Below are 23,604 nucleotides of genomic sequence, written 5' to 3'. Positions count from 1 at the left end.
CCCAGTCGCTCCAATTCCCCTCCCGCCCCCAGCCATGATGGCAGATTGGCGCGTGCGCAGGAGTCCGTGCCGCGTGTGTTTTGCGCCCCCAATCACCTCGCGCCTCGGTGGGACTGCACATGCGTACCAACCAACTAACACGGCTACCGCGCTAATACTTAACCCTGTTACAGGTACGCATGCGCCAGATAGCTCCTGCACCCCCACAAGCCCCGGGGTTGTGATGCGCGCGCACAATCTTGCCCTTCCCCGCCCCCGCCCCCCGTTCTAGGGCGGTAGGGCTTTGCTGCCCCGTGCAGTTGCGTCGGCGCTGAGAGGGCGGCGCGCGAGAGGTAACGGCCGGGCGCAGTGGCCCCACATAGGAGCGCCCCTGGGCTCGCGAGCGGCGGGATACGGGATCGAGGGGCGGGGTTTGCCGAGGGGACGAGGTGAGCGGGGGATTAGAGAGGAACCTGTGGAGAACTCCGGGGGCGTATTGCCGGGAGGGAGGGCGGGCAGGTAGCCCGGGAGCGGCGGGTGGCTGGGGAGGGAGGCGGAGGGGGCTGGATGTGGATCGGGAGGCGGTGTGCGGGGATGGGGAGGGAGGTGCGGGGCTGGGGGGAACGGGGTGTGTGGGGCGGGGGAGGGCCGGCTGAGGTCGTGCATCTTTGTAAAATTACTTCCTTACGCAGCTGCAGGTTATGCGTCTGTCAGTTGTGACATAGCAAACCCCACATTTTGACAATAAGGGGGTTAATACGTTATTGTCATGCATCTAGGGTGACCAGATAGCAAATGTGAAAAATCGGGACGGAGGTGGAGGGTAATAGGAGCCTATATAAGAAAAAGCCCCAAATATCAGGACTGTCCCTATAAAATCAGGACATCTGGTCACCCTACATGCATCATACCATTTAGCACTTTACGAGACTTCACATTTTCCACTGATCACTCCATTTGAACGTTCGAAGTATTTAACTAGTCAACTTATTTCTCATAAACATTAAACTTCCTCTTTCTCTTTCTGGAAAGAATTTGGCTATCATGCAAATACTGTGGCAATAAAATACTATAGTAATGTAACATGTTATGAATGCTCTAATTAGATCTGTCAAGTATCAGGGGGTAGCCGTGTTAATTAGAGCTGAACTGCTGCCCCTTGGTTACAGGGCTAAATCCTGTATTACCCCTGCTAGCAGCCAGACCAAGATCCAGGGCACAGTTTTTCTAAGTACAGTAAAGGCACATAGAGAGTCTGCCCTGAAGAGCTTACAAGCTAAGTAGGGTCTCAAGTATTAAACAAAAAATGTGTGTAATTTAGCGCGGAAAAGCTAAATCAGAAATAATACAAACTTTTCTTTCCATATGCTTAAGTTAGTAGTCATTTTTATATGTCTGAGTATTGAATTCCACAGTCCCAGTCTGGTTCCTGTGAACACTGTCTAGTGCTGCCCTGGTTAATAGTTTTTATACAGTATAGACGGCCCCCGGTTATGCAAACCCAACTTACGCAAACCTGCACTCAGGGAAAAAGTCCCATAAGCTAGAAATAGGAGTGTGTGGTGGTGGTTTTTTTTGTTTTTTTGTTTTTGCGCGTAATGGTCGGGTACACATTTCCGACTTACGCAAAATTCGAGTTATGCAAGGCATTCTGGAACGGAACGCTTGTATAAATTGGGGAGCATGTGTATAGCAGGTGTGACAGGTCATGGTTATGAAGAGAGACAGTCTCATGTAGCTAGGGCCAATTGCATGGTGATCTTGGATATGAAGACAAAGTTCTAATTGGATTCTGGCTTTAACATGGAGACAGTGCAGCGCATGCAGCACAGAGGTGATGTACCTATATTGAGCTGTATTAGTCAGCATTCTGTATTGGCTAAAGCTTTCTTGGAAGTATGTTGCATTCTTAGATCTGAGTTGTAGTAATTGAGCGTTAGTCATGATTGCATGGATCATCGTGTCTAAATCTAACGGGATGGTGTGCAGTTTTCTAGCTCACTGAAGATTTAGAATAACAGGTCTAATCACTCAGAAGCATAACAGAATCCCTACATACCAAAACTAATGTATCCAGCCAGTAATTCAAATCAGTACAAAATACCCCTTCACATCCATAATCTCAGCTCTTCCACAAAAGCCCTACTAATTAAATGGTGTTATTCCCAATGATAATTCTTCACAGCAAGAGATAGATCTGGAGTTGAATGGAACACTTCATCCTATGTTGTCTCACTACCTCCCTTACTGACTTCATGTAGGTGTTTGAATATGGTAGAGAACATGATTGTTCATCTTCCAGAATCCAAAAAAAGTTCAAACATGAGTCTCTGGGTGCAGTCTGAGAGGAAGAACTTGAGTTGTTTCAGATTATTTCCATTCATTCCTGCAACCTCTTTGAGAGGCAAGAGAATTTGATGATTGTTGGTATCAAATGCAGAGAGGTCCAAGAAGATGAGAATGGCCTTATCTTGACAGTGGCCTAGAGGAGGTTATTGGCTAGAGCACACAGTGCTCTTTCTGCACCATGCCTTGACAGAGATCCAGGATGCATTGGGAAGTAGTTTTTGTTTTCTCAGTTAGTTGGCGTATGAAGGGAACTTTAATACTGGATGCTCACCATTGTCAAGTGATAGTTTCTTTAATAATGGTCAGGCTGTTGTTCGTGTGTTTGTGCGTGTGCCATAGGTAGGGCCCTACCAAATTCACAGCCATGAAAAATGCATCATGGACTGTGAAATCTGGTCTTTATGTGCTTTTACTCTATACTATACAGATTTCATGGGGGAGACCAGTGTTTCTCAAATTCGGAGTCCTGACCCAAAAGGGAGTTGCGGGGACAGGGGAGGGGTCATAAGGTTCTTTTAGAGGGGTCACGATATTGCCACCCTTACCTCTGCGCTGCCTTCAGAGCTGGGTGGCTGGAGAGTGGTGTCTGTTGGCTGGCAAGTAGCAGCTCTGAAGGTAGCACCGTGCCAGCAGCAGCACAGAAGTAAGGGTGGCTGGCAGGGCGCTGCCTTCAGAGCTGGGCACCCGGCCAACAGCCGCCACTCTCCGGCCACCCAGCTCTGAAGGCAGTGCAGAAGTAAGGGTGGCAATACTACAACCCCCCCCACAATAACCTTACGACAACCCTCCTCCCCCAACTCCTTTTTGGATCAGGACCCCTGCAATTACAACACTGTGAAGTTTCAGATTTAAATAACTGAAATCATGAAATTTATGATTTTAAAAATCCTATGACCATGAAATTGACCAAAATGGACCATGAATCTGGTAGGGCCCTAGCCATAGAATGGGAGGCAAGATTCCCTGAAAGAAGACATTTTCAGCTCTCCTCCCCCTTTTGTAGGGACCTTAAATTATCTGAACCTTTACCAGCCAGGAAAGCAGATGCTGGCGGCAGCCCCATTTGCTGTTTGTCCTTGGATTGCTATTTTGTGAATGGCTTGAATTTTTGGAAGGCGGTATTTTCTGATTCTGTGCTCAGTTTGACTTTCCTGGTGTCCATGAGACTGTCCTCAATATTTGTGATATCTGAAATAAATTACTTATTTCAACCTACAGATATGAAAGACGTGTCCACAGCTGTAGGGGCTCTGATTATGTATAATAAAAATCCAAACAGAATTAGCTGCCCAGAAGCTTAAGTGAATACTGGTGCACTGGGGATTCTTACTGACTTGTTAGCTAATGGAATACTCTATCACAATCATATCCTCAGTCCTTCTCCAAAGCCCTAGCAAATAGATGATAGCAGTAATTCCTCACAGCAAGAAAGGTTCTGAGGTTGGGTGGAAGTTGTCTGTGTTTATGAAGAGGTTTTATGGCTGAACAAGTTTTGCAGGCATGTCTTTGTAGTCCCTAAGCCAAGGTAAAGAAGTAGGTTCCTTTTGGTGTCTTCATAGTTGTGACACAGGATTGTAAAAATTCCTTGTGGAAAAATGAGTCTGTTTCTGACCATGCTTTCCACTACAGATGCACAGATTTTCTTTTTCTTCCTTCCGTTCTTGCTTTGTCTGCCAGCAGTTATCCAAGAACCAAGATATTTGTGTGGGCAGTGGCCTGAGAGAAGGTGTTTGTCTGCAGTAGTCATCTGGGTTTCATTGTATAAAGAGATTAAATGTCCTTGGGTCGTGCCAAATATATGGACACTTTTTCTTTTACATTGTCTTATTAATGTAATTGTCTAATTAATGCACAAAACGGTATTTCACAAATTCTGTTACACACACAGCTTCCTTTATATTGATTGAACCCTAGCTTGTTTTCATGTTGAGGAGTCTTAATCTGTATTCTGCAAGAAAGTAAAGTGCTTCTCTTCTGTATATTTATTGTGAAAAGATTTAGTTGATTAATTCAGTGAAATGCTTAATTATTTTTTTGTTTAACTGTATGGGTTTCTTTGTATAAATCCAGCCACAAAATCTAATGCTTCTGGGGCTGGTAGAATGACAGTTCTTTTCTCAGGATTAATTCACTTATTTCAAGCTCAGTATCAAACAAAAAATAATTATTAAAATATACATTTCATGTTTTCTTTATGTATAAATAATCTATATCACTTGCTCTGTCCCCCTTTGCATTCCCAATTAGCATGGGGCTTGTGTAAATCTTTACTAAATCAGATTAACAGTTAACCGAAGAGTTTTGAGGTTTACATTAACTTATTTTTGTATAAGGTATACTTCCTCTTTTTTTTTGCTTCCTGACCTAGCTTTAATCGGCAACAGAGGGTCCTGTGGCACCTTTAAGACTAACAGAAGTATTGCAGCATAAGCTTTCGTGGGTGAATGCCCACTTCATCAGACGTGTCTGATGAAGTGGGCATTCACCCACGAAAGCTTATGCTGCAATACTTCTGTTAGTCTTAAAGGTGCCACAGGACCCTCTGTTGCTTTTTACAGATTCAGACTAACATGGCTACCCCTCTGATACTTAGCTTTAATCAGAGGATGAACAGTGAACAGCTGCTTCTTGGTTGCACTCTGAACTAGATAGTTGCATTCTCCTCCTCTTCCTTAATTTTCCCAGGGCATGTCTACACTACAAACTAAAATTGACCTTTGTTAGGTCAACTTAGAGGCACCACAATAATTACTGCAGTCCACATGTCCACGCTGCCCTCCTTCTGTCATTGGTACGTGTCCTCACCAGGAGTACTTCCACCAACTTAAGAGGGGCTGTATAAGGGGTTGAGAGCCCAGGCTCTCAGCAATGCGCAGTTTTCCTCCAGGAGCCCAGGCAGCTGCCCCCCTGGCAGGGAACCTTGGTGCTGCCTTGGCGGGGAGTCCAGGGGCGACGGGGAGTCAGGGCTGCTGGGCAGCCCAGCTCTGAGGTGGGAGCACAGGCAGCAGCCCAGCTGGGGACCAGCAGCCCAGTTGACAGCTGGGCTCTAGCTGGAGCCTCCCCAGAGTGACAGCCAGAGCTGTGAGCAGTTTTCTTGTCATGCTGGAGCCGTGAAATTGACAAGAATAACAGCCAACAGCCCATGTTAGTAACCACAGTGTCTACAGGGACACTGCGTTGCTCTAACTACACAGACATAAGCTCTACGCCTCTTGTGGAAGTGGAGTTATGTAAGGGTACATCTACACTACAGGGGGGAGTCGATTTAAGATACGCAAATTCAGCTACGTGAATAGCGTAGCTGAATTCGACGTATCGCAGCTGACTCACCCCGCTGTGAGGACGGCGGCAAAATCGACTTCTGCGGCTTTCTGTCGACGGCGCTTACTCTCACCTCCGCTGGTGGAGTAAGAGCGTCGATTCGGGGATCGATTGTCGCGTCCCGATGGGACGCGATAAATCGATCCCCGAGAGGTCGATTTCTACCCGCCGATTCAGGCGGGTAGTGTAGACCTAGCCTCAGTGTAGTAGGGTACTTACATCTGGGGGGAGCAGGGCTGTAGTGTGTACACTGACCTAATTAGATCTTATGCCTTATGTTAAACCTAACTCTATAGCGTAGAGTCTCTGTCCATCCTTTGGTTCAGCAAACAATCCGAGCCATGTCTCCTTTTAAGTTTTCTTGCTAGATCAAGGGACAATAGTTGAATTGTTTGTAATTAGTTAGCGCTGTTGTGAATATTTACACTAAGAAACTGTCCCGGGTGTGTGTTTCTACCTTTCCCAAGCATATTTTTTTGTCAGGCTGATTAATTTAAAGCTTATTAAATGTTCATGTTTGCTTAAATTTGAAGTGGTTTGACTAGAATGGCTAGTTCAATACTTGCTGAATACTGACTTTGAGGTGTATCTATTCTTTGAATCGGTCCAATTCTAAATGTAGGATACTTGTTCTAAGGCTGTACAGAGTTGAGTTTGGAGGAAGGGCAAGGTGGTGCACCTGAGGAGATCTGGCCCATTATCCTGAATGTATTTGTAAGCCTGATATTGGAAGGAAAAAAGACAAAATTTCTTCTCGATATGTTGGTGGGGGTAGGGTAACTTTCTTTCCTTGTCTTTGTCAGTTTGTTTTTAATTTAATTTTTTTTTTTCACCCAGTCTTATGAATATATTGAGATTAGGTTAGAAAACTTTTAATTACTGAGATCTGAAAGTTCATTGCTATTTCTTTACTGTTAAAATTGCTTTCTCTTCCATAAGGATTTTGAATGTCTCATGAGCAGACAGGTCCTCAATAGTTGTAGCTAGGTGGTGGTCAGTGCACATACTGGAATACTTGGTGTGTATTATGTTGATTTGACCACTTTTAAAGATGAATGAGTTGCTTTTGACTTTATCTGTAAAATGCTATGCATCTCCTCTCAAGTGTCATTTTGCATGTAGTGTATAATGCACAGCGCATTCTGTCTGCAAACCTAAACATTCGAGCTGACCCACTTAGTAAATGAAATGTGGAAACCAATATATTAATAAACTGGAATAACGTAAAAAAAAAATCTAATTATTACTACTTGTATTCTATGCCTGAGAGAGACTGTGCACCAGAGACTAATCTGGTCTGTGAAGACTATATACAACTTATTAGAGTCTGATAACTAATTTATAGCCATAATTCTACTTCAAATTTCAAACTTAAGAAGCGTAGTCATTTTGCAGTTTAGAAAATTATACTGATTAAAATAGGCAAGCTCTTTAGGTCTTCAGTGCCAAATATCTTGTGACTAGAATTTTGTTAAAATTCAGTTCCATTCAGTACACAATATCTATAAAATGAACACTAAGAGTTTGCAGTCAAACCCTTAAAGTCAGGAAATACTAGGTTAAGGTTTCACTTGGAATCTTAATTCTGTCCCTCTGTGCTTATGCATTACAATCTAACTACATATTTCTAACACTCCATATCATAATCCTTTTTTCCGCAGCACATGTAGCACTTTATATTTCTTTTCCTCTTGATAGTTATGCTAATTTCATTGTTCTAGTGGTCCAGCATCTCTCTATTGGCACTCTGTGGTTTTTAAGTATAATAGTTGCACTTTAAGTTTCTTCTCCTCTAAAAACTTTCAAAACTTTGTCTGCTTGCGGGAGATTCCCTCAGACATTTAGAATAGAAAATAGAATTGAAGCCAATGTTATTTCTCAGAACGGAAGACACTTGAGTCTCTAACTAGCAAAAGACACAGATCTCTTTTAATGGTAACTTAATAAAGAAAAGTGGGTGTGTTGTGGTTTTAGCTTGTAATTTACCCCAGTAGATAACTTTTTTTTGTTTTTAAAGAAATTCTACTTAGCAGGTACAAAACCAGGGCTTCTGTAATTAGAAGGTAGCTGACTTTGTTACACTTGACTGAATTAGGGGAAAGGGGAGAAGCTGTAGGGAAATAAGTCACTCAATAGTTAACTCATGCTATTGGATCAGTTTCCTGATATCCCTGGTGAAGCCTTGACAGAACCCCTTGACCTATCCTCTATGAACTTATCTAGTTCTTTTTTGAACCCTGTTATAGTCTTTGCCTTCACAACATCCTCTGGAAAAGAGTTCCACAGGTTGACTGTGCGTTGTATGAAGAAATACTTCCTTTGGTTTGTTTTAAACCTGCTGCCTATTAATTTCATTTGGTGACCCCTAGTTCTTGCGTTATGAGAAGGAGTAAATAACACTTCCTTATTTACTTTCTCCACACCAGTCTTGTGTTCATTGATACTCTGCGTCCAAAATGAACTGCTTCTGAACTGACAGTAAGCATTTTTTTTCCCCCCCAAGAACTAAATACATTCAGAAACAGAACTAGCAAGGTCATTTTCAAGAGTACCATCTGATAAATCCCTATATTACAACTTCGACTGCACCACAAAGAGGAGAAATTATAGAACTTATTTGCAAAAGCCTCAGCCACTTCAGAAGTGCCAGAATTATCAGCTGCTCCCTACCAGGATTCCAAAATTTTCAGCTTTCCTGTGACAACTATAATGCATTATGCAGTAAGACTGTAATGGGCTCACTTTCCTCTTGTGAGTGCTCCCTTTGGCCAAGTGTATGTGCCTGTACTCACTCCCTCTGTGGTGTGTCTTTGATGACTGAACCCTCTGGCTGAGTCACACACAGTCCGTCTGTGTGATGAAAGCAAAGCAAAACCCCTTCCGGGGTGTAGGCCCAACAGGGGTCTCTCTCCATAACATCTCCCACAAGTTGTCCCTGCTCCAGGATAGAGCAGTGCCCCAGGGTTCCCTCCCTGATGACAAAGTCTTTGCCCTCTTAGGGCCTTTCTGGCTGGAGCTCTCCAGATGGGCCGCTGCAGTTTAGTTCCCCCCTCTGAAGTGCCTCAATGTCCGGGCCACTTCCCCCAGTGGCTAATGGGGGCTAGGGGGAACCTGGGCCTGCCCACTACTCTAGGTCCCAACCCAGGGACCCTGTAGATAGCAGCTTTCTGCTGTGTCCCTTTATCTAAGTCACACTGCTGCTCTAATTCCCTGGGCTACTTCCCCATGGTCCAGTGCTGTCTTCATATTTACCTCAGGGCCTTGTCCTGATGGAGTCCCCAGCTCAGGTGTCCTCTTCACTCTCCCCAGCTTCTGGCTGTACTGTCTCATCTGAGGTCCTGCAGCTCCCTCAGCCAGCCACACACCATCCACGCTCCTCCAGCTCTAGCGAGGAACTGGAACTTAGGCCCTGCAGCTCTTCTTATACTGACCTGCTGGGCCCTGATTGGCTGTGTCCTACACAGCCACTCTAGGCAGCTTGGAATACCCTCTCCACTGCCCTTTTGTGGGGCAGGGGTGGCAGGGCCTGCTTATGAATTTTGTGCCCTGATTGGGGGGTGGGGGGACAGATGGGCACATGGAGCCCATCAATTGCCCCCAAACAGTTTGGGAACCTCATGCGTGCAAAAGCCATCAATAACATCTTGATCATTATCCAGCTTTGTAACCTAGTACAACATCTGGAGAGCTCCGGCCAGAAAGAGGGCAAAGACTTTGTCACCAGGGAGGGAACCCAAAATGCCCAGTGAAGCAAAGGAATGTGGGGTACCCTCTGAGAATGCCACACCCTCGGTTCACAGCAAACCACTGCCATGTGTACACAATGATATGCACTGACAGAGTACACTGTCCTGTGTGCACGTTGTTACTGTGTTGCATACTGTGCATTACGTGACATGAAGCAAAAAAAAAAAGGATTAAATTCCTCCTCCTCCTCCTTCCCCTCCCCACCTCCCAGCCAAGACAAGCCCTAACTTCAAAGTGAGGAGAACTTGTGTAAACCAGATCATCTTTCTGGAGCCTATTAATATGTTTTCTAAGTTAGCTCTGAGGTACAGTGGCAGTTGGTAATGGGGGACTTCACTCCAACAATAATATCCCTTCTCCTTTTTTTAAACAAAGAAACAAAGTTGTGACAGATACGGGGTTGCAGAGAAAGGAGAGAAGAAAGGTACGTCGGGGGTGGGGGGAGGAGAAGGTGTATTAACTTGAGTTAAGATCCTAGGGCTTATCTACACACATGGCAGCAGCACCACGTAGTGCTTCAGTGAAGATGCTACCCCATTGGGAGGGGTTCTTCCATTGGCATAGATAATCAACTTCCCTGAGAGACAGTCGATGGGAAAATTTTCCTGTCAACCTAGTGCAGTCTACGCTGGAATTTAAGTCGGTTTAACATTGTGGATTTTTCATGCCCCTGAACAACGTAGTTATACCATCCTAATTTCCTAGTGTAGACCTGGCTTTAATGTTTCATAGCAGACATAACAAGAACTTTGATTTTTGGGTAGAATTTTCAAAACATTTAAATGACTTGGGAGCCCAGACCCACGTCCCTTCTGAAAATGGAACTTAGGAACCTAAGTCACATAAACGCTTTTGAAAATTTTAGCCCTCACCATTTCCCTTAACTGAGTTTTCATTCACAAATTGAAGTTGGTGCCTAATATTGCTGTTTTTATCTATATAAAAAATAAAGTCAATTGTTATCCTCATGTACATACTTGAGAATGACACAGAAGTTCAAAACATAAAAAACACACTCCTTCCTCCACCCCAAACATACATTTTTTTTTTTCATGATCCTGGGTGAGATGTATTGATATCACATCTAAAATTTCTTTAGTTGTAGAGAACTACATAAGCAATATTGGACACTCTCTTTATTTAAAAGGTTTCAGTGTGGGTCTGAATGAAAACACGGTCATCCCTTGATGAAGCAGGAACAAAGTTTTGTACAGCATCTTCATTTTAATGCCTCAGAGATCAAGAAAAATGAATTTGGTAAGCTGAGGTTGCTAGATAAGAACATTAAATTGTTTCTTTCCTTTTATTTTCCACTTCACAGCTTCTAGGTACAAACAAATTTCTAAAATACTTTTTAAATTACAATTTTTTATATATGAAAAATTGTTAAATACAGAATGTCTTTGATATTTTCATTACACTTAATTTTGATTCAATCTGAAAATGTGTTTTCTATGTTTAAATATCTTACTAGGTTTAAATAAAGTCAAATCAATTTTCCCTAGAGAAGATATCCTGTCTCTTTTTAAAGATATTATCTGCACAGGATTCTGACTTGTGGGTCTGGTGCTTCCTGTGTGATGGTATCTTCAAAGGAACAGAATTACTGGTAAGAACTCTGAAAGTGCAAATCGGAGTGGCTGGGTCATTACACAAATTTAATCTATTTCCCCATGTTAAGTATCCTCACACCTTTTTGTCAACTGTCTGAAATGGGCCATCTTGATTATCACTGCAAAAAAAAATTTTTTTCCCCTTCTCCTGCTGTTGGTATGGCAACTTCCACCTTTTCATGTTCTCTGTATGTATATATATCTTCTTACTGCATGTTCCATTCTATGCATCTGATGAAGTGGGCTGTAGCCGACGAAAGCTTATGCTCAAATAAATTTGTTAGTCTCTAAGGTGCCACAAGTACTCCTGTTCTTTTTGCGGATACAGACTAACACGGTTGCTACTCTGAAACCTAACATTTGGAGAAGACTATCAGAAGAAAATGTTTTAATCTGTTTTTGTTTTATCATTGCACATAGGAAGATGGCAATTCTACTTGACTTCGGACGTTTGGCCTGAGTTCTGAGAGAGCTGGATTTTTCTTTTTTTTTTTTTTTTTTTTAAATGGGAAGTGTTTGAATATTCATGCTGTGAAAGAAGAAAACATCCAATGGCTTCAGAATCTATGACCCCAGAGTCAGCAAAACACTATCAGATAAAAGGGAAAAGGCGGCAGCAGCAGCAGCAGCAGCAGCAAGATAGATCTCTGAACAGTGATGGTGAAGAAGTCTTCGTATTTGAAGCAAATGAAGCTTGGAAGGATTTTCATAGCTCTCTTCTTCACTTCTATGAAGCTGGGGAACTCTGTGATGTTACATTGAAGGTGACAGATAAAACTATTCATTCTCTTTTCCCACTACCCACATCTGTTATGTTAATGTTTTGTGAAGCATGCTCTAAAATGTGGTGCAGTTTTAATCATCTCTTGCAAATTATTACAATCCCCTGATTTTGGGGTATTGTTAAAGGCTGCTTGTAATTCTGTGAACACTGCTGGCAGCTCAGGAATTTCAGGCTGAGGTGCTGAAAATGTGAAAAAACCCCACTTTATTCCAAGAATCCTAATATTCCTAATTCTCTCCTAAAGAACAAAACAAAACAAGTGACCCAGGAGAAAAGTGGGAATTTACTACATGGGTGTTAAGCAACATTATTCAGTCACTAGCTATTGTTGCATTGCATCCCTTACTCTTCATCTATACATTATCTATAGTGAAAGTTCTCTGTGATTAGGACCCCTTTTTATATAGCACAAAACAGCATTAAATGCTTTAGATAAATATTAAGCGTGTCAAGTATCAGAGGGGTAGCTGTGTTAGTCTAGATCTGTAAAAAGCAACAGAGAGCCCTATGGCACCTTTAAGACTAACAGATGTATTGGAGCATAAGCTTTCGTGGGTGAATGCCCACTTTGTCGGATGCATTACGAAAGCTTATGCTCCAATACATCTGTTAGTCTTAAAGGTGCCACAGAGCTCTCTCTGCATATTAAGCGTGGTAGATTAAAAGAGATGGTGGAGTAGTTCCACTCCCTAGATAAGAGGCAATGCCCTAGTGAGAACCTCAGCCCCTATGCCACCCTCAGGTGCTTGGTTTTCTATCAGGATGGTGTTCCTGGATCCTATTTGGGGACTCCATGTTTTCTGTAAGCCTCTGCCTAATGGATATCTGATAAATTTGAAACTCTCTCCTCCTATCCACTTAACTATGGAGGAGAGAAGGTATAATTCATCCCCATCCAGAGGTTACTATGAAGAGGTGCAGAGGAAAGACATTTCTGCTACTCTGTTCTACTCCCACACTCCATTTTGGGGGAAAAGGGATCTGAGGCTGTTCTCTTCTTAATTAATATATTCATTGTCTATTGCTGCTACTGGTAGGAAAGCTAGAACAGCAGCAGAACGAAAAGACACAATTCTTGACAGTACTTTCATTGAGCTCTCGAAAGAGTTTACAATCTATTCTAAGACGTTCTCCTATCCTCAGGATGCTGCCATATGAACAACTTATTGTTGGAAGGCAGGAAAGTGGCAGATACATACCAACCCTAACTCTCTCCCCATTTTTTATTCTGCTGTCTGAACACCTCCTTCTGGAATAATCTCATTGTTCCTTCCCAATTACCCATCCTCATGTCTCTCTCCTTTCCCCTTTTCTCCTTCTCTCTCAATCTGCATACTGTAAATGTTGTTTAAAATGTCTTACGCTTACCTCATTATACATTTGTTATCCAATTTTTTGATAGCTTATACACCCACAAAAATGTGACTTGAATTGTATTTTATTGCAGTGGATTGAGTCAATTAAAAAAAAAATCCAAACAATTAGCCTATATCATTTAAGTCGGAGTTTCTTTTTAATCACAAGCCAGCTCACCTTAACTGATCTGCAGTGAAGTCATAATCATGTTGAATATCAATCTATCATGAAAATGATTTTTGATATCACAAATTGAGCCATCTAGCTTCAGTGCAGATTCAAGAATAACTAAGGCTGTGAGGAAGTCCTGTTGAAATGCAAATAATTAGCCAACTTTGTTTTAAATACTGGTTCTAGCAATCATATTACAAGTAGTTGACGTCTGAAATACTGAATTTGGAAGCTTTTTTTGCCCCAAGATAAACTCCTTAAAAATATCACTTCCATCTGAAAATTGTGTAGCTATTAAGATCACTACCCGACAAAGGATTAAAGAAAAAACTTTGTTTACTTTATGCATTTGATAGCACTTCTTGTATAACCCACCAGTAGGCAGATTTGTGCCTAGAGAAGGAGGGAAAAGAAAGGCTGGGCCTTTATATTTAATGTTGTTTTCAGGCCTGCCCAAAGACTAGCTGGAGGGAAGAAAAAAAGCCTCTTTTCCTCCAAATTTAAGTTGCCAATGACCCTTTAATGACATGTACTCGGAGAATTATCTCACTTTAATCTTACAGTTCCACATATGTTTCTTCCATATTGAGATTTCAAGAACAGAGGTAGACTTTTTTCCTTTAGGAAAATGTCCTTGGATTTCTCTTTAGCAGAAGGCCTGGGAATATATCGGACAGGGGACCACTTATGATGTTTTTGAAGTTTGTGCTGTGACTCACTGGTGCATGGTTCTTGCACTGATCATAAATGTATAACCCAGGAATGACAGACTAAGTCAAAGAAGTAAGGGAATAGAGGCTTTTATGTTTAGTACTATAGATTCTAACAAAATACAATTTCAATTGATGTGGCCATTCAGTAGAATCTGTAAACATGTAAATCTCGACTCATAAGGTTATACAACTGACCTCTGCTTAAGTCCGTGCATAATACTGAGAGAAATCAAATGCCAAATCTGCTAAAACAGTAACAATGGGTTATTTCAACTAATGTAATACTATACTAGCTGATCAAATATCACATTGGGCCATAGTTCAGAGGAGCAATTTCTTGACATCATAAATGGTCGCTTCTGGAAACAGCTGGACACTCATTATAGCAATGGGAGGGATTCCCCTATTGTTGTAGTTAATCTATCGCCCCAGTAGGTAATAGCTAGGTTGATGGATTTAACACCATTGACTTAACACTGTCTAAAGTGGGGGTTAGTTTGACATAGCTATGTATCTCAAGGTATGTCTACACTGCAGTTAAACACCCGTGGCTGGCCTGTGCTAGCTGACTTAGGTTCCCAGGGCTCAGGCTGTGGGGCTGTTTAATTGTGGTGTAGATGTCCAGGCTCTAGGACCCTGCGAGGTGGGAGGGTCCCAGAGTTTAGGCTGGAGCTAGAACATCTACACTGCAATTAAACAGCCCTGTGGTGGGGAACCCAAGTCAGCTGGCAGTGGCCAGGCACGAGTGTTTAATTGCAGTGTAGACATATTCTTAAGGGGTTGATTTTTCACACCCTGAAGACATAGCTGTAAGTTCCTGATGTAGACCAGTCCTAATACTTTCAGGGATTTTGTATTCTTATCCATGGTGTGAAATCAGTTCAGCACCTAGTAGCCCAACTGTCCAGGGTAAAAAATACCTATTCTGTCACTCCTCTGTCTAAAAGAGTAAAATAGTTCGATGCCGTGCTTACTGCATTTATTTAACATTGATGGAGGTTAGGTCCATCAATAGCCAAGAAGCAACCGATGGCTCTGGGTGTCCCTAACCTTCCAGCTGCCAGAAGCTGAGACTGCATGACAGGGTCACTAAGTAGATGGCCCTGATCTGTTCATTCCCTCTGTAGCATCTGGCACTAATCACTGTCCGAAGAAGGATACTGGGGTAGATGGACCATTGATCTGACCCAGGATGGCCATCTGTATGTTCTCTTCTGGCTTAACTCTGCTTCCTTCTCCCCCCCCCCCCCCCCCGTCAATATAATAGATTTTCTCTTTCCTTCTCCCCCAAATGCTGTCTTTTCTTCTCTCTAACCAAAATCTCTCTAAATATCATTTCTAACACTTCATTCTCTCCTGACCATCCTCACAGCTTCACATACTTGCTCATCCATGCACATGTAGAGCTTGGAAACTTATTGGACACCTAATAGAGGTCTAAATCTACTAGCCAAAAGCTGCTAAGAAAGAGTGGAGGAGAAACATCCAGGAGCTTGGGGGCAACAGGGTTAAGAGAAGTGCTCTGAAAAGCTAAAGCTAATAGGTTTCTGTAGAAATTGCTCTAAAAACATAGAGAATGGAATTCTTTCTCTAAGCTTCTTGAACCATCCTATAGAATTCTATGGAATGGATATAAATCTGTATTCTCTAGGATTTTTCTAAAAAGTAGAAACATAATTACATTTTGAGAATTTCTGTAAGGATGCTGTACAAAGACCTTGCTTGCAGACTTCATGTTTCATATCCGCCTCTAGTTATTGGCTGTGATAAATATGAAGCCCCCTCTCCCAAGATTCTACCTAGTAGCTGGAGGGGGAAAAGGAGCATTCGCTGTTTTCTCTCTAACACCAGAATTCATACTTGTTTTCAGGCATGGGATGCCAGATGCTTTTCACCCAGCTTCTTAGGAGCTGTGATAATGGGTAGATGTGAACAGTACTGGGGAAGGGAACGAAGAGGACTAAAAAAACTTCTGTAAACAACTAATTGATGGGGTTTGTCACTGCTGGTTTCGATGGTTTGCCAGAGCCTTCTGAGGTGACTATAGCATGTGAAAGTCTTCATAAAGTTTTGTTGTTCTAGACTGTACATTCACTGCTTTGTTACTTCTAAAGTGGCTCTTGTTATAGGATCAAAATAGTACATATTGGATGTGTATATTTGTATCTGCATCAGAGGTTGCACTTGCTGACTAGACAGGAGTAAATGCTGAGAGCCAGACTAGCTGGTAGTGAAACTCAGTTCCCTTAAAATGTATCTGTGTTGAGGATATCCACTAAGACTGTATAGATTGATAATGCTGTAAAAGAAATTCTGTAGCTGAAGGCTTTTCCTATCCCTTCCTATAAAATCTGGTGCTTAGGATGTAGTATTAAAAAAGTAGTTAAGATGGAGTGGCTACAGATAAAGCGGTATACAGTAGAATCTCAGACTTACAAACACCTCTGGAATGGAGGTTGTTCGTAACTCTCAAGAAAACTTTATGGTTCTTTCAAAAGTTTACAACTGAACACTGACTTTAATACAGCTTTGAAACAGCACTATGCAGAAAAAATATGCTGCTTTTTTTTTTTTAAGTAGTTTACGTTTATCAGAGTACTGTATTTGCTTTGGGGGGGGGGGGGCGGTGTCTGCTGCTACCTGATTACATACTTCTGGTTCCAAATGAGGTGTGTGGTTGACTCAAAGTTGAAGTGAAGAATAATACTTTGAAGACTATATGATTTTGTGGAAATTAATTTTAAATTGGCTTTTCTGATTACTAAATATAGTATAAAAATAAGGAAATCCAATGTGTTTAAGAAAGGAGGGATGTTAGTTGAGAGGCTGAACCATGAACACTGACTAGAAGATTAACTGTTATTTTTGATAAATCACATTTGACAGCTGTGAAAGGCTGATGTAGCTCTCAAATGTAGTATTAGTGGTACTCCACAAACAGGGGCATAGATTGTTCATTTCCCTTTTAGCACATTTTAGCCAATTAAAAAACCTGTCTGGAGAATTAAATGTACATTATGGCTTAAGTTATAAGAGGGGAAACAGTACAGAACTATTGTTTCCCCGGTTCATTGATTTGAAAGGATGAAGAACCTTCATTCAAGGAAACAAACAGAACACCAATTCACAGTGCTGCAGTGTAACAACCATATCTTAAGTTTTTCTTTAATTTGCACATGTGATGTCTCAATGAACCAAATGCTTGTGTTGAAACTAAGGTTTTTGTTCACCTTGAACAAACATGGAGAAACGTCTTTTAAAAAGGAGCCATTCTAGTGGTGGCTTAACAGGAAAGCCTATAACATGGAAAAACAAATATTTAAGGAATTTGAACTGTATTTATTATTTTGAGACTGTGGTAGCTTTATAAACTACTTCACCTTTGCTTTCTTCATCTGTGGTGTAACTGGAACTCCTTGAATGGAATTGTAGCTCTGCAGGTCAGAATTGCTCAAATACTTACTTTGCTTGTTTCATATATTTAACTCTTATATAGAACTGTTTGTGCTTGCCAGTGCCTGAGGACACTGAGCACAGTATCTCCTCCCTGCTCCCTACAGAAAAAACAGCAGATTTTTCTCCTCCTATCTTGGTAAATAACATTTTAGTTATTGGCTTGGCTGTACAATAGAACAGTAGCATCTGTTAGGCTGTCAGGAGAGTAATTTTTATACATTGTGGCTGAGCAATTCTTATACATTGTTGCTCCCCTAAGGTTTGTGTTGATGATGGGCAAATTCCTGTACAAAAATAAATCCTCCTTTCAAAACATGTGGAACATCACTCAGCCCCAAACTGCAGAAACAGAATAAAGTTTCTATTGTCATCTAATACAGGGGTTCTCAACCTTTCTTTCTGAGCCCTTCCCCCCAACATGCTATAAAAACTCCACAACCCACCAGTGCCCCAACAGCTGTTTTTCTGCAAATAAAAGCCAGGGCCGGCATTAGAAGGCATCAAGCAGGGCAGTTGCCTGGGGCTCCACATCACAAGGGGCCCCACAAAGCTATGTTTGTCAGGCTTCGGCTTCAGCGGCAGGTGGCAGAGCTCAGGGCCCCGGGCTTCAACCCTGCACAGCATGACTTTGGCTTTCTGCCCTGAGCCCCAGCAAGTCTAACATTGGCCCTGCTTGGTAGACCCCCTGAAACCTGCTTGCAGCCCCCAGGCCCCTGGTTGAGAACTGCTGCTCTCATACTCCATTTACTTGAACTTAATTTCAAATTCAGCTCACAGAAAAAAATAGTCAGCCTTTTGCAGCAGCTTCAAACATGGCTGTAGTTGGAGGTTTGTCAGGAAGAAGACTCCTGCTGTGTCTGAGGTTGGCATGGCACAGTAGAGGCAGCAGAGGCCTGGAGGGGCCAAGCCCTTCCATTCCTGATGTAAACTGTCATATTTCCATTGAAGTTAAAGGAGCTATGACAATTTGCAGCAGTGAAGGATCTGCCCCCTGATATTTTTGGGAGGAGGAAGTAATCCATGGTCTGCTTCCCTATACCTGCACCACTCACCTGCTTCTGGAGATGAGTTGATACTTGCCTCTTTCCTCAGTCTTGTAGTATCCATGGGAGAGGGACAAGAAAGTTACTACCATTGCCAGGCTACAGTCTGTATATCTTGTTTTCCCTAGGATGGCTGCCACTGACCCATACTAGTGAAGACTGTTTATTTCATATGCACTTTAAGTTTGTATGTAAACTAAGATAAACCAGTGATCTCCTTAATCCCCAGACTTCTATTTGAATTGTGTTTTCTTAAGGGAATTCCAGTTCTGCTTTATCTTTTAAAAGGTCCTGTGTGGAGGGAGGTTTATATAAAAGGAATAATGGATGTTATTGGGGACCTGAACTAGGGATTGGCTGTTGCCTTGTCCTGCTCTTGTGAATTAAAAGGTCAGATGTCTAAACTGAAATCTGTCCTTCTGGTTTTTTATGCAGCTGGTTAAATGACAAAAATAAGCGATTAGAGGAATTCAGTTTTTTACCAAGCATGCACCACAACATTACATGACAGTTCAGGATTCCAATCTCAGCTATAACTTATAAAATTTCTTTAAAGCCAAAATACCAGAGTTTCCATTTAAAAAGTCTCTTTTCTTTCCCTGACAGGTTGGTTCAAAGCTAATCTCTTGCCACAAGTTGGTTCTGGCTTGTGTTATCCCTTACTTCAGAGCTATGTTTCTCTCTGAAATGGCTGAGGCAAAACAGACATTGATTGAGATCAGGGACTTCGATGGAGATGCAATAGAAGATTTGGTGAAGTTCGTCTATTCCTCCCGGCTTACATTGACTGTCGATAATGTCCAGCCTCTCTTATATGCAGCCTGCATTCTTCAGGTGGAGCTAGTAGCAAAAGCTTGCTGTGAATATATGAAACTACACTTTCATCCCTCAAACTGCCTGGCAGTGAGGGCCTTTGCAGAAAGTCACAACCGTATTGACTTGATGGACATGGCTGACCGATATGCTTGTGAACATTTTACTGAAGTGGTGGAATGTGAGGACTTTGTGAGTATGTCACCTCAGCACCTCCATAAACTCTTATCTTCCAGTGATCTGAACATAGAGAATGAGAAGCAGGTTTATAGTGCTGCTATCAAGTGGCTTCTTGCTAATCCACAGCATCATACTTCATGGTTGGATGAAATACTTGCTCAGGTAGGGAAAAGATTGGAGTGTATGCATAGATTGGAGCATATTTTCCTATAACATGCAGAGATGAAGCCATCCATTTTGTTTATAGTAGAAAAAAGAACAAGGAAAACAGACAAAAGATGCAAAGTATTTCTTTCCCTGTCAAAAATCATAATCGATGTAGTTTTGTATTGGATAATCTTTTTCAATTTAATATTCAGCCTTTACTAAGCAAGACATTTTCCCCGGTACAACAATCTGTCACAAATTTATGTTGTCTTCTGTTTAGAATAGAACCAATTCTGATCTGTCCTTGGCTATCAGAAAAGGAAATCACATTCTTTACCAATTTCTGAAAGGAAAAATTTTACCTTAATGATTGAACTTCATGCTAATCAGAAACAACAGAAAACAGTATCTGTTCTGGAAAGGGAAACCTTTAAAAATGCATACATAGTCAGAGAACATATAGTCATCACTACTTAATACATTTGGCAATACTAAATTTGGGTTGGGGGGGGAGGGAGGGGAGGGGGGATGATTTCTTTGGTGATAAGTATTTGTCCTGACACAAAGCCGAGACAGTCAGAAGTTCTATTAAAACATTGTATGCTTCCTACATTTGGAGACAGGACTTGAAAAAACCTACCTACACCTAATCAGAAAACAGAAATCAGTTTGCCTAATTAAATATGTCCCCATGGTGCCCAAATTCACATCTTCCCACCGTAATGCGTTTATCCTACCCCCACATCTCCACACTCCCGTCTCTTCTGCTAGTTAGGCTAATAGTCTTGGATGTCCCCGGCTAATCTGGCACCAAAGATTTGGTCCATGCTTTGGCTAGTCTGTGTACTGCTATATTTCTAGTCCTTTCTGCTGTCTTGTCTGCTCTGCATCTGGGGTCTCTGCCATTTAGCTCTCAACATCCTTTAACCTATACTGTCAGGCGAGATGTACACTAGAAAAGGTTTGCTAGTATTGCTAGCAAATTCTCCTTGTATAGAAAAATTTATACTAGTAAAAAAGTGCCATAGCTTATAGTGGTTCCCCAAATGAAGTAAGCGCAAAAGCGCTCTTATGCTGGTGTAAATGTCAACATTAGGGCTTTTGATGGCTTAGAAGTGTTGTAAAAACCCCTCATCCTTATTTGACAATGGTATATCAGCAAAAGTATAGACCTGGCCTCAGTCACCTGGAGAAAGAAGGAAAGTATTCGGCAGTATTTGTGGCACTACCTGGTGTAACTACTATTCTGTCGCAAGCAATTAAGGTGTGACTTAGCCCATTCACCCTGGAGTGAGCAAGTGGATTTTCTAAGCCCTGTCTAGAAGCAAACCACTTTTTTATATAAAGAATTTAGTCAAGTGAGGGTACGTCCACACTTGCAGCAGCACATAGAGTGGAGACATTGCATGCCCAGCTAGCATGTGTATAAATACTAAACTGTGAGGCACAGCTTATGTGACTAGAGTGCCCTTCACACCTGAACCCTCAGGGGTATACCCTATAGGGCTCTCTATGTGCCCAAGCAGTACCTCTCATATGTACACTGCTATTTTTAGGGTAGTATCCTGCTGCCTCCCCCCCTGCCAGGGCCTTTCTGTGCTGCTGGAGTCTTTGGGTGTATCTACATTGCAAAAAATAAAACCCTGCAGCAGCAAGTCTGAACCTGGGTCAGCTGACTCAAGCTCATGCAAAGGGGCTAAAAATAGCACTGTAGACAGACGAACTCAGGCTGGAGCCCGGGAGCCAAGATCCTCCTCCCTCGCTGGCTTTGAGTCCGGGCTCCATCCTGAGCCCAAATGTTTATACTCCTATTTTTAGCCCCGTAGCACGAGCCCCATGAGCCCAAGTCAGTTGACGCAAGCTCTGAGACTTGCTGTTGCAGGTCTTTTTGCAGTGTAGACATACCCTTTCATTGCAGCGGGGAAAGGCTTCAGCAGCCTCCTTTGCTGTGTGTCACTACAAACCACAAGTGTGGACGCAGCCTGCTTTTCATGGCTGCATATAGCTACACATACCCTGCAGGTGTAAACAAGGTCTGAAAGAAGTGTTCCTTTATTCTTTCTGGGGAGAACAAAGTTATATTTGAATGGACTTTTATTACTCCTTTCACTGAAGTGTGTTGTGCTTTTTTTTTTTTTAACTTAAAAGTTACACAACTATACTCCTGACTGCCGTATTAGTCATTGGATCTAGGGCTCAACATCAGAGTAGCTGAACTGTGTATATTCCCATCAGGTACGGCTGCCTTTGTTGCCCATTTGTTTCCTTATGGGCGTTGTGGCAAAAGAAGAGATCATCAAGCAGAATCTAAAATGTAGAGATTTACTGGATGAAGCAAGAAACTACCACCTTCACCTGAGCAGCAGCGCAGTGCCAGACTTCGAGTATTCCATCCGCACAACACCAAGGAATGAGACTGCTGGTAATTAAATGAGCATCTGATTTTCCTGTGCTGAGGAAGTGTGTTGAGGATCTGTGTAGGGAGAGGTAGTGCAGAGTAAATTGATCTAATTAATGTTTCAAGAAGAAGTATGTAGGTGCAGTGCATAGCTTTTAGCACCAATTTTACTTAAATTAGCTTAAAATACTAGTTTAACTAGATTAAATATTCAAGGCAAGGCTTGCAGAAAGTATATTAATGTGCTAGGAACTGTACAGGAAACCAAAGATACTCAAGCCCTATAAAGTTTACTTCCTGGGGAAGGAAAAACATATTGCTCCTTTTGAACAATTAATTGACTCCAAAGCAGTGAGTTGCCTTTTACAAAGTGCTCTGAGTTATGCAGATTAGACTGCAAATTCTGATACAGAAATCCAATTAGATGTAATAGAAGAAATATGGTTATCTACCCAGTCACATAATAACTAAAGTCCCATTATGTTTTTTGGAGACTGTGATTAGCAGTCTGTGCAATAACATTGACAGTCACATTTTGCATGCTAAAATTGCATGGTTCTTGCCAGATGAAAGGTGAGGTCATTGCCACAAATGCAGAAGTGTAGTAGTACTGAATGTGACCCAAGAAGGAGAAAAAAGTGCTTGTCTTCAGTTAATTTTGTAATGCTAATCCATTCTCAGTAAAAAAAATATTGCCCATGTTTTGTTGGCTGATCATTCAGAGACCAATATTTACTCTTTATATCTTCTCCTTTAGGTGTGCTATTTTGTGTTGGTGGTCGAGGTGGATCAGGTGACCCATTTCGCAGCATTGAATGCTATTCTATAAACAAAAACAACTGGTTCTTTGGTCCTGAAATGAACAGCAGGAGAAGACACGTGGGTGTAATCTCTGTGGGAGGTTAGTAACAACATAACCTTGTACTAATGTCATTTTCTTCTTTTGCAGTAACTTAAGTGTCAGTTATTTTACCCCCCATACTAAACAATAAGAAAAGCCTGTCCCATATCCTAGCTACATTACTTGATGTGTTTCAGTTTACTAAAGAGCTATTTTTCAGGTCTGAAAACATTCCTGGGGTGTTATAGCACCAATCTAAGAACACATTTGTTGCAGTGAGACCACTGCTCACTGTCCACAGCCTGTGGCTCATTACTTATAGTAGTGTATGGTTTCATTTTTCTTTTTTCTCAGAGAAGCACATAACTGCAAGCCAGTTTTCTTGAGTTCTGAAACTGACTTCCTTGCATTTGGGCAAATCAAGTAGCTCATAATTTTCCAAGACTGCCATTAGTTTTGGTAACTCAGGAGTGCTCAACTTGATACTTAGAGCCAAGTTTCCAGAGCTGCTGAGAACCCACAACTGTTGAATTCCTTTCTCCCCCCCCCCCCCCCCCCCCCATATGTTACATTCCTGCAACAGAACCAATGGAAAACAGTTTTTCAGATAGCATACATTCCTTTGTGCTTCCAAATATTAAACACCTCTACCCCGATATAACACTGTCCTCGGGAGCCAGAAAATTTTAACGC

The 23,604-nt window shown here is 41.9% G+C and overlaps 1 protein-coding gene across 6 annotated transcripts in view; it reads left to right on the top strand.

Moving 5' to 3' along the window:
• Positions 1-228: 228 nt before the first annotated feature.
• The window catches only part of KLHL8 (kelch like family member 8), a 35,533-nt gene continuing 12,157 nt past the window's right edge, over positions 229-23,604 (top strand). The window contains exons 1-5 of one of the 6 annotated variants that reach the window (XM_054030725.1): positions 229-428; positions 11,430-11,773; positions 19,139-19,537; positions 21,908-22,094; positions 22,828-22,971. In XM_054030725.1, coding sequence (XP_053886700.1) covers positions 11,561-11,773; positions 19,139-19,537; positions 21,908-22,094; positions 22,828-22,971 — 943 coding nt within the window. In that variant the 5' untranslated portion in view covers positions 229-428; positions 11,430-11,560. Of the gene's footprint in view, positions 429-11,429; positions 11,774-19,138; positions 19,688-21,907; positions 22,095-22,827; positions 22,972-23,604 lie in introns of all 6 variants that reach the window. The other 5 variants (XM_054030722.1, XM_054030721.1, XM_054030723.1 and 2 more) reach the window with 5 other exon arrangements.

Source organism: Malaclemys terrapin, chromosome 5, assembly GCF_027887155.1.
Source record: "Malaclemys terrapin pileata isolate rMalTer1 chromosome 5, rMalTer1.hap1, whole genome shotgun sequence".
Lineage (NCBI taxonomy): Eukaryota > Metazoa > Chordata > Testudines > Emydidae > Malaclemys > Malaclemys terrapin.
This window is presented reverse-complemented; position numbering and strand designations above follow the sequence as displayed.